This window comes from Homarus americanus, unplaced genomic scaffold (assembly GCF_018991925.1).
Source record: "Homarus americanus isolate GMGI-L3 unplaced genomic scaffold, GMGI_Hamer_2.0 scaffold29734, whole genome shotgun sequence".
In the NCBI taxonomy this organism is placed as follows: Eukaryota; Metazoa; Arthropoda; class Malacostraca; order Decapoda; family Nephropidae; genus Homarus; species Homarus americanus.
The window spans coordinates 121,897-132,500 of record NW_024718244.1 but is presented as its reverse complement, the minus strand read 5'-3'; the positions used below and the strand labels follow the sequence as shown (position 1 = coordinate 132,500).

Here is a 10,604-nt window from a genome sequence, read left to right as displayed (position 1 = left end):
CGTGTTGGGTTGTTTCGTGCTGGGTTGTTTCGTGCTGGGTTGTTTCGTGTTGGGTTGTTTCGTGCTGGGTTGTTTCGTGTTGGGTTGTTTCGTGTTGGGTTGTTTCGTGTTGGGTTGTGTCGTGTTGGGTTGTTTCTTGCGGGTTGTTCGTGTTGGGTTGTTTCGTGCTGGGTTGTTTCGTGTTGGGTTGTTTCGTGCTGGGTTGTTTCGTGTTGGGTTGTTTCGTGTTGGGTTGTTTCGTGCTGGGTTGTTTCGTGTTGGGTTGTTTCGTGCTGTTGTTTCGTGTTGGGTTGTTTCGTGCTGGGTTGTTTTGGTTGTTTCGTGTTGGGTTGTTTCGTGCTGGGTTGTTTCGTGTTGGGTTGTTTCGTGTTGGGTTGTTTCGTGCTGGGTTGTTTCTGTTGGGTTGTTTGTGCTGGGTTGTTTCGTGTTGGGTTGTTTCGTGCTGGGTTGTTTTGTGTTGGGTTGTTTCGTGCTGGGTTGTTTCGTGCTGGGTTGTTTCGTGTTGGGTTGTTTCGTGCTGGGTTGTTTTGTGTTGGGTTGTTTCGTGTTGGGTTGTTTCGTGCTGGGTTGTTTCGTGTTGGGTTGTGTCGTGCTGGTTTGTGTCGTGTTGGGTTGTGTCGTGCTGGTTTGTGTCGTGTTGGGTTGTGTCGTGTTGGGTTGTGTCGTGTTGGGTTGTGTCGTGTTGGGTTGTTTCGCAGGTTGTTTCGTGTTGGGTTGTGTCGTGCTGGGTTGTGTCGGTTGTGTCGTGTTGGGTTGTGTCGTTGGGTTGTTTCGTGTTGGGTTGTTTCGTGTTGGGTTGTTTCGTGCTGGGTTGTTTCGTGCTGGTTGTTTCGTGCTGGGTTGTTTCGTGCAGGGTTGTTTCGTGCTGGGTTGTTTCGTGTTGGGTTGTTTCGTGTTGGGTTGTTTCGTGTTGGGTTGTTTCGTGTTGGGTTGTTTCGTGTTGGGTTGTTTCGTGTTGGGTTGTTTCGTGCAGGGTTGTTTCGTGCTGGGTTGTTTCGTGCTGGGTTGTTTCGTGTTGGTTGTTTCGTGTTGGGTTGTTTCGTGTTGGGTTGTTTCCGTGTTGGGTTGTTTCGTGTTGGGTTGTTTCGTGTTGTTGTTTCGTGTTGGGTTGTTTCGTGCTGGGTTGTTTCGCTTTGTTTCGTGCTGGGTTGTGTCGTGTTGGGTTGTTTCGTGTTGGGTTGTGCCGTGCTGGGTTGTGTCGTGCTGGGTTGTGTCGTGCTGGGTTGTGTCGTGCTGGGTTGTTTCGTGTTGGGTTGTTTCGTGCTGGGTTGTTTCGTGTTGGGTTGTTTCGTGCTGGGTGTCGTGTTGGGTTGTTTCTGGGTTGTTTCTGTTGGGTTGTGTCGTGTTGGCTTGTTTCGTGTTGGGTTGTTTCGTGCTCGGTTGTTTCTGCAGGGTTGTTTCGGTTGTTTCGTGCTGGGTTGTTTCGTGCTGGGTTGTTTCGTGTTGGGTTGTTTCGTGTTGGGTTGTTTCGTGTTGGGTTGTTTCGTGCAGGGTTGTCGTGTTGGGTTGTTTTGTGCTGGGTTGTTTCGTTGGGATTGTTTCGTGCTGGTTGTTTCGTGTTGGGTTGTTTCGTGTTGGGTTGTTTCGTGCTGGGTTGTTTCGTGTTGGGTTGTTTCGTGCTGGGTTGTTTTGTGTTGGGTTGTTTCGTGCTGGGTTGTTTCGTGCTGGGTTGTTTCGTGTTGGTTGTTTCGTGCTGGGTTGTTTCGTGCTGGGTTGTTTCGTGGTGGGTTGTTTCGTGCTGGGTTGTTTCGTGTTGGGTTGTTTCGTGTTTGGTTGTTTCGTGTTGGGTTGTTTCGTGCTGGGTTGTTTCGTGTTGGGTTGTTTGTGCTGGGTTGTGTCGTGGGGTTGTTTCGTGCTGGGTTGTTTCGTGTTGGGTTGTTTCGTTTTGGCTGGTTGTTTCGTGTTGGGTTGTTCGTGCTGGGTTGTTTCTGTGCTGGGTTGTTTCGTGTTGGGTTGTTTCGTGCTGGGTTGTTTCGTGTTGGGTTGTTTCGTGTTGGGTTGTTTCGTGCTGGGTTGTTTCGTGTTGGGTTGTTTCGTGCTGGGTTGTTTCGTGTTGGGTTTCGTGATGGTTGTTTCGTTGGGTTGTTTCGTGCTGGGTTGTTTCGTGTTGGGTTGTTTCGTGCTGGGTTGTTTCGTGCTGGGTTGTTTCGTGCTGGGTTGTTTCGTGCTGGGTTGTTTCGTGTTGGTTGTTTCGTGTTGTCGTGGTTGTTTCGTGTTGGGTTGTTCGTGCTGGGTTGTTTCGTGTTGGGTTGTTTCGTGTTGGGTTGTTTCGTGCTGGGTTGTTTCGTGTTGGGTTGTTTCGTGTTGGGTTGTTTCGTGTTGGGTTGTTTCGTGTTTTGTCGCTGGGTTGTTTCGTGTTGTTGTTTCGTGCTGGGTTGTTTCGTGCTGGGTTGTTTGTTGGGTTGTTTCGTGCTGGGTTGTTTCGTGTTGGGTTGTTTCGTGCAGGGTTGTTTCGTGCTGGGTTGTTTCGTGCTGGGTTGTTTCGTGTTGGGTTGTTTCGGTGGTGTGGGTTGTTTCGTGCTGGGTTGTTTCGTGTTGGTTGTTTCGTGTTGGGTTGTTTCGTGTTGGGTTGTTTCGTGTTGGTTGCTTCATGTTGGTTGTGTCGTGTTCGGTGCTGGTTTGTTTCGTGATGGCTTGTTTCGCAGGGTTGTTTCGTGTTGGGTTGTTTCGTGCTGGGTTGTTTCGTGTTGGGTTGTTTCGTGCTGGGTTGTTTTGCTGTTGTTTCGTGTTGTTGTTTCTGTTGGGTTGTTTCGTGTTGGGTTGTTTCGTGTTGGGTTGCTTCATGTTGGGTTGTGTCGTGTTGGGTTGTTTCGTGCTGGTTTGTTTCGTGATGGCTTGTTTCGTGCAGGGTTGTTTCGTGTTGGGTTGTTCGTGCTGGGTTGTTTCGCAGGGTTGTTTCGTGCTGGGTTGTTTCGTGTTGTTGTTTCGTGATGGCTTGTTTCTGCAGGGTTTTTTCGTGCTGGGTTGTTTCGTGCTGGGTTGTTTCGTGTTGGGTTGTTTCGTGTTGGGTTGTTTCGTGCTGGGTTGTTTCGTGTTGGCTTGTTTCGTGCTGGGTTGTTTCGTGCTGGGTTGTTTCGTGTTGGCTTGTTTCGTGCTGGGTTGTTTCGTGTTGGCTTGTTTCGTGTTGGGTTGTTTCGTGTTGGCTTGTTTCGTGTTGGGTTGTTTCGTGTTGGCTTGTTTCGTGCTGGGTTGTTTCGTGATGGCTTGTTTCTGCAGGGTTGTTTCGTGCTGGGTTGTTTCGTGCTGGGTTGTTTCTGGTGGGTTGTTTCTGTGCTGGTTTGTTCGTGATGGCTTGTTTCGTGTTGGGTTGTTTCGTGTTGGCTTGTTTCGTGCTGGTTGTTTCGTGCTGGTTTGTTTCTGTGTTGGCTTGTTTCGTGCTGGGTTGTTTCGTGCTGGGTTGTTTCGTGCTGGGTTGTGTCGTGATGCTTGTTTCGTGATGGGTTGTGTCGTGCTCGGTTGTTTCGTGCTGGTGTGTCGTGTCGTTGTTTCGTGTTGGTTGTGTCGTGCTCGGTTGCTTCGTGCTGGTTCATGTCTGATTGGATCGAGGTGTGTTGGGTTGGACTCTCTCTCTCTCTCTCTATCAAATAACTCTGTCATTTTCAGTTATTGTAAGTCATTTTGTGGAGAATCAAATGATATAGAAATTTGATTCCTCGGCCGATGGTTCACACAGAGACAAATATGTTTATTAAAATCAATGTCGTAGTTCTGGTATGTTTGGAATCTGTAATTGTTTTGTTTTTTTAATTAATCCTTTGTGAGTGTATTGGGATTTATAGTGAAACAATCCGTAGTTGTAAAAAAGTTGGAATGTGTTTTAGTTGTAGTATGACACAGTTGTAATGGGGCACAGTTGTAGTAGGGCACAGTTGTAGTAATGCACAGTTGTAGTAGGGCACAGTTGTGGAGGGCACTGTTGTAGTGCACAGTTGTGTAGGGGCACAGTTGTAGTAGGGCACTGTTGTAATAGGGCACAGTTGTAGTAGGGCACTGTTGTAATAGGGCACAGTTGTAATGGGGCACAGTTGTGTGGACACAGTTGTAGTAGTACAGTTGTAATGGGGCACAGTTGTAGTAGGGCACTGTTGTAGTAGTGCACAGTTGTAATGGGGCACAGTTGTGGTAGTACAGTTGTAATGGGGCACAGTTGTAGTAGGGCACAGTTGTAGTAGTGCACAGTTGTAATGGGGCATAGTTGTAGTACATAAGAACATAAGAACATAAGAAAGTGGGATACTGCAGGAGGCCGACTGGCCCATACAGGGCAGATCCCTTTCACCCCATCCCAGCACTTCCATGTCCTATCCAACTTCGTCTTGAAGCTCCCCAGCGTCCCCGATCCTACTATAGCAGTCGGTAGCCTATTCACATATCCACAACTCTATTACCAAACCAGTGCTTGCCTATATCCTTTCTGAATCGGAATTTATCTAATTTAAAGCCATTTGTTCTAGTTATTTCGTTATTACTGAGCTTCAGAACATCTTCCATTTTACCTTAATCCCTCACCCTTGTACCTCTATCATATCTCCCCTAACTCTACGCCTCTCTAATGAATGTAAGCCTAAGCTTTTCAGTCTTTCTTCATATGGAAGGTTTCAATATTATGGATCATTTTTGTCATTCTTCTTTGTACTCTCTCCAAAAGTCTATGTCCATTCTATAATAAGGACACCAGAACTGAACCGCATAATCCATGTGTGCCTCACTAATGCTAGGTAAAATTTCAAGATAACGTCAGCAGTTCTGTTACTCACAGACCTAGATATGAACAGAATCCTGTTTGCCTTGTTGCGAACGCTAATACATTGTTTCTAGGTTTCAAGTCGTTTGCTAACAAATACACCTAGATCTTTTTCACAAACTGAGTTTTCTATTTCCGTTTTACCTAGTTTATACATAACGTTTGTATTCGTCTTCCCTATCTGTAGTACCTTGCATTTATCAGTATTAAAATTCATTTGCCAGTCTACTGACCACTCATGTAAGGTATCTAGATCTCTTTGGTGTTCAAAGTCACTGTCTGAATTTATCACTGTGTAGTAGTGCACAGTTGTAATGAGGCACAGTTGTAGTAGGGCACTGTTGTAGTAGTAGTGCACAGTTGTAATGGGAGAACTGTTGTAGGGCACTGTTGTAGTAGTGCACAGTTGTAATGGGGCACAGTTGTAGTAGGGCACTGTTGTGTAGTGCACAGTTGGAAATGGGGCACAGTTGTACTAGGGCACTGTTGTAATAGGGCACAGTTGTAATGGGGCACAGTTGTATAGGGCACTGTTGTAGTAGTGCACAGTTGTAATGGGGCACAGTTGTAGTAGGGCACTGTTGTAGTAGTGCACAGTTGTAATGGGGCACAGTTGTAGTAGGGCACAGTTGTAATGGTGCACAGTTGTAGTAGGACACAGTTGTAATGGGACACAGTTGTAGTGGGACACAGTTATGGTGCACAGTTGTAGTAGGGCATAGTTAGTAGGGCACAGTTGTAGTAGTTCACAGTTGTAGTAGGGCACAGTTATAGTAGGGCACAGTTGTAATAGGGCACAGTTGTTGTAGGGAGACAGTTGTAATAGGGCACAGTTGTAGTAGGGCACAGTTATAGTAGGGAAGGTTGTAGTAGGGCACCAATTGTAGTTCACAGTTGCAGTAGGGCACAGTTGTAGTAGTTCACAGTTGTAGTAGGGCACAGTTATAGTAGGCACAGTTGTAATAGGGCACAGTTGTTTAGAGGGCACAGTTGTAGTAGGGCACGGTTGTAGTAGGGCACAGTTGTAATGGGGCACAGTTGTAGTAGGGCACAGTTGTAATAGGGCACAGTTGTTGTAAGGGCACAGTTGTAGTAGGGCACGGTTGTAGTAAGACACAGTTGTATTGGGGCACAGTTAGTAGAGGCACAGTTGTAGTAGGGCACTGTTGTAATAGGAGCACAGTTGTAGCAGGGCACAGTTTTAATGGGCACACGTTGTAATGGGGCACAGTTGTCGTAGAACACAGTTGTAATGGGGCCAGTTGCAGTAGGAGTAGAGTTGTAGTTGAGGACAGTTGTAATGGGCACGGTTGTTATAGGGCACAGTTGTAGTAGAACTGGTTGTAGTAGAGCACAGTTGTAATGGGGCCAGTTGTAGTAGGGCACAGTTGTAATGGGGCACAGTTGTAATGGGGCCAGTTGCAGTGGGGCAGAGTTGTAGTGGGGACAGTTGTAATGGGGCACAGTTGCAGTAGGGCAGAGTTGTAGTGGAGGACAGTTGTAATGGGGCACAGTAGCAGTAGGGCAGAGTTGTAGTAGAACACAGTTGTAGCAGAGCACAGTTGTAATGGGGCAGAGTTATGTGGGGCACAGTTGTAGTAGAAGCACAGTTGTAGTAGAGGCACAGTTGTAGTAGGACACAGTTGTAATGGTGCACAGTTGTAGTAGGGCATAGTTGTAGTAGGGCACAGTTGTAGTAGTTCACAGTTGTAGTAGGGCACAGTTATAGTAGGGCACAGTTGTAATAGGGCACAGTTGTTGTAGGGCACAGTTGTAATAGGGCACAGTTGTAGTAGAGGCACAGTTATAGTAGGGAATAGTTGTAGTAGGGCGCAGTTGTAGTAGTTCACAGTTGTAGTAGGGCACAGTTGTAGTAGTTCAAAGTTGTAGTAGGGCACAGTTATAGTAGCACAGTTGTAATAGGGCACAGTTTATGTAGGGCACAGTTGTAGTAGGAGCACGGTTGTAGTAGGGCACAGTTGTAATAGGGCACAGTTGTAGTAGGGCACAGTTGTAATGGGCACAGTTGTTGTAGGGCACAGTTGTAGTAGGGCACAGTTGTAATGGGGCACAGTTGTAGTAGGGCACAGTTGTAGTAGGGCACTGTTGTAGTAGGGCACAGTTGTAATAGGGCACAGTTGTTTAGGGGCACAGTTGTAGTAGGGCACAGTTGTAGTAGAGGCACAGTTATATGAGGCACAGTTGTAGTAGGGAACAGTTAGTAGTAGGGCACTGTTGTAATAGGCACAGTTGTAGCAGGGCACAGTTTTAATGGGCACAGTTGTAATGAGGGCACAGTTGTAGTAGAACACAGTTGTAATGGGGGCACAGTTGCAGTAGGGCAGAGTTGTAGTTGAGGAAGACAGTTGTAATGGGCACGGTTGTTATAGGGCACAGTTGTAGTAAGACCAGTTGTAGTAGAGCACAGTTGTAATAGGGCACAGTTGTAGTAGGGCACAGTTGTTGTAGGACACAGTTAGTAATGGGGCACAGTTGCAGTAGGAACAGAGTTGTAGTGGAGGACAGTTGTAATATGGCACAGTTGTAGTAGGGCACAGTTGTAGCAGAGCACAGTTGTAATGGGGCAGAGTTGTAATGGGGCACAGTTGTAGTAGAGCACAGTTGTAGTAGAGCACAGTTGTAATGGGGCACAGTTGTAATAGGACACAGTTGTAATGGTGCACAGTTGTAGTAAGGCATAGTTGTAGTAGGAGCACAGTTGTAGTAGTTCACAGTTGTAGTAGGGCACAGTTATAGTAGGGCACAGTTGTAATAGGGCACAGTTGTTGTAGGCACAGTTGTAATAGGGCACAGTTGTAGTAGAGACACAGTTATAGTAAGGGAACAGTTGTAGTAGGGCGCAGTTGTAGTAGTTCACATTGTAGTAGGGACACAGTTGTAATAGGGCACAGTTGTTGTAGGGGCACCAGTTGTAGTAAGACTACAGTTGTAGTAGACGTACAGTTGTAATGGAGCACAGTTAGTAGGAGCACAGTTGTAATAAGGCACAGTTGTAGAGCACAGTATGTAATGGCACGGCTGTATTGAAAGGCACAGTTGTAATGGGGCACAGTTGTAGTAAAGGGCAGTTGTAGTAAGGGCACAGCTGTAGTAGGAGCACAGTTATTGTATGAACATTTGTAATAGAGGGCACAGTTGTAGTAGAAGACACTGTTGTAATAGGACACAGGTGTGCAAGAGCACTGTTATGTAATACGAGCACAGTTGTAGTAGAACACAGCTGTAGTAGGGCACAGTTGTTGTTAGAACACATTGTAATGGGGCACAGTTGTAATGGGGCACCAGTTGTAGAGTTCACAGTTGTAGTAGGCAGATTGTAGTAGTTCAAAGTTGTAGTAGGGCACAGTTATAGTGGGGCACAGTTGTAATAGATGCACAGTTGTTGTAGGGCACAGGTTAGTAGGGCACAGTTGTAGTGAGACACAGTTGTATAGCACATTGTAGTGGGACATAGTTGTAATAGGGCACAGTTGTTGTGCACAGTTGGTGAGGCACAGTTGTAGTAATTGCAGTAGGGCACTGTTGGAGCACTGTTGTAAAGGCACAGCTGTGGCACAGTTGTAGTAGGGCACAGTTGTAATGGGCACAGTTGTGGGGGCACTGTTGTGAGAGGCACCAGCAGTAAGGCACAGTTAGTAGGGCACAGTTGTAGTAGGGCACAGTTGTAGTAGGGCACTGTTGTAGTAGGGCACAGTTGTAGTAGGGCACAGCTGTATTGGGGCACAGTTGTAGTAGGGCACAGTGTAATGGGGCACAGTTGTAGTAGGACACACAGTTGTTATGGGACAAATGTAGTAGAGGCACAGTTGTCGATGGGCACAGTTGTAGTAAGGAACAGATATAGTAGGAACATTTGTAATGGGACACAGTTGATGTAAGCACAGTTGTAATGGGGCACAGTTGTAGTAGGGCACAGTTGTTTGGGCACATTTGTAATGGGGCACAGTTGTAGTAGAGCACAGTTGTAGTAGGCACTGTGTAGTAGAGGCACAGTTGTAGTAGGGCACAGCTGTAGTAGGGCACAGTTGTTGTGAGCACAGTTGTAATGGGGCACAGTTGTAGTAGAACAGTTCGAGTCAGACTCAGTTGTAGTGAGAGCACAGGTGTAGAATGGCACAGTTTTAATGGGGCACAGTTGTAGTAGGGCACAGTTGTGTAGGGCACAGTTGTACTAGGGCACAGTTGTATCAGGGCACAGTTGTAGTAGGAACAGTTGTAGTAGGGCTTTTGGTAGGGCACATTTGTAGTAGACACCAGCTGTGGCAGGGCACAGCTTATTGAAGTGATTGCTGTGGCACAGTTGGTAGAACAGTTGCAGTAAGGGCACAGTTATAATGGGGTACAGTTGTAATGAGGAGCACAGTTGTAATGGGGCAATTTGATTGTAATACGACTTTTGATTGTAGTAGGGCACAGTTCCAGTAGTAAGGGCACAGTTGTAGTAACATTTATAGTAGGGAACTGATTATAATGAACATTTGATTGTAGTAGGGCACAGTTGTAATGGGGCACAGTTGTAGTAGAACACAGTTGTAGTAGGGCACAGTTGTAGTAGAACTCAGATTGTAGTAGACACAGTTATAGAAAACAGTTGTAGTAGGGCCTGATTGTGAAAGACAGTTGTAGTGGGCACAGTTGTAGTAGGGCACAGTTGTAGTGCACAGATTGTAGTAGGGCACAGTTGTTGTAAGGAACATTTATAGTAGAGACAGTTGTAGTAGCACTGGCTGTAGCAGAACACAGTTGAGAAGGGCACCAGTTGTAGTAGGGCAGTTGTGAGTAGGAACATTTATAGTAGGGCACAGTTATAGTAGGGCACAGTTGTTTGATTTGTAGTAGGGCACAGTGTTATTAGAACACAGTTGTGGGGCTACTAGTTGCATTAGGATTGTGGTAGAGGGCACAGTTATTGAGAACTGTTGTGAACAAGTTGTAATGGGGCAACAGTTGTAGTCGGGCACAGTTGGCTAGGGCACAGTTGTATTAGGGCACAGTTGTAGTAGAACTAGTTGTGAGGGCACAGTTGTAGTAGGACTGGTAGTAGGGACACATTTGTGTAGTAGGACACGGTTATGTGAATTAGAGGGATTGTATGTTTGGTACAGAGACTGCAACACAATGATTTTGGTTAATGGCGTGAAGCACCAGTTGTAATGGGGCACAGTTGTAGTAGGCACAGTTGTAATGGGGAACTGGTTAGTAATGAGTAACAGTTGTAGTAAGGCACAGTTGTAATAGGGCACAGTTTTAATGGGGCACAGTTGTAGTAGGGCACAGTTGTAATGCGGCACAGTTGTAATGGGGCACAGTTATAATGGGTTTGTTGTAATGGGACACGGTTGTAATGGTGGTATAGTTGCAATGGGAGAAAGTTGTAATGGTGTGGTTTGTAATGGGACAAAGTTGTGAAGTGTAGTTGTAATAGGGTACAGTTGTAATGGGGTGTAGTTGTAATGGGACATAGTTCTATTGAGGTGCAGTTGTAATTGTGTACAGTTGTAATGGGGTGTAGTTGTAGTAGGGCGCCGGTTGTAATGGGGTGTAGTTGTAATGAGGTGTAGTTGTAATTGTGTACAGATGATATGGATGCTTGTAATAGGGTACAGTTGTAATGAGGGTAATTGTAGTAGGACACAGTTGTAATGGGTGTAGTTGTAATAGGACACAGTTGTAGTGGGTTTAATTGTAATGAGGATTTGTTGTAATTGTGCAGTTGTAATAGAGTAGTTGTAATAGGACACAGTTGTAGTGGGTTTTAGTTGTAATGAGGATTTGTTGTAATATTGTACAGTTGTAATGGGGTGTAGTTGTATTAGGGTACAGTTGTAATGGGGTGTAG

General features: G+C 45.9%; 1 protein-coding gene across 1 annotated transcript in view; it reads right to left on the bottom strand.

The window, feature by feature from the left end:
• Nucleotides 1-10,604, bottom strand: part of LOC121859365 (mucin-2-like) — a 75,352-nt gene that overhangs the window by 16,674 nt on the left and 48,074 nt on the right. The window contains exons 2-6 of the mRNA XM_042356142.1: nt 5,733-6,081; nt 3,186-3,521; nt 1,547-2,167; nt 1,145-1,386; nt 386-821 (exon numbers count right to left, since the gene is read on the bottom strand). Of these exons, the coding sequence (XP_042212076.1) occupies nt 386-821; nt 1,145-1,386; nt 1,547-2,167; nt 3,186-3,521; nt 5,733-6,081 (1,984 nt within the window). The remainder of the gene's footprint in view (nt 1-385; nt 822-1,144; nt 1,387-1,546; nt 2,168-3,185; nt 3,522-5,732; nt 6,082-10,604) is intronic.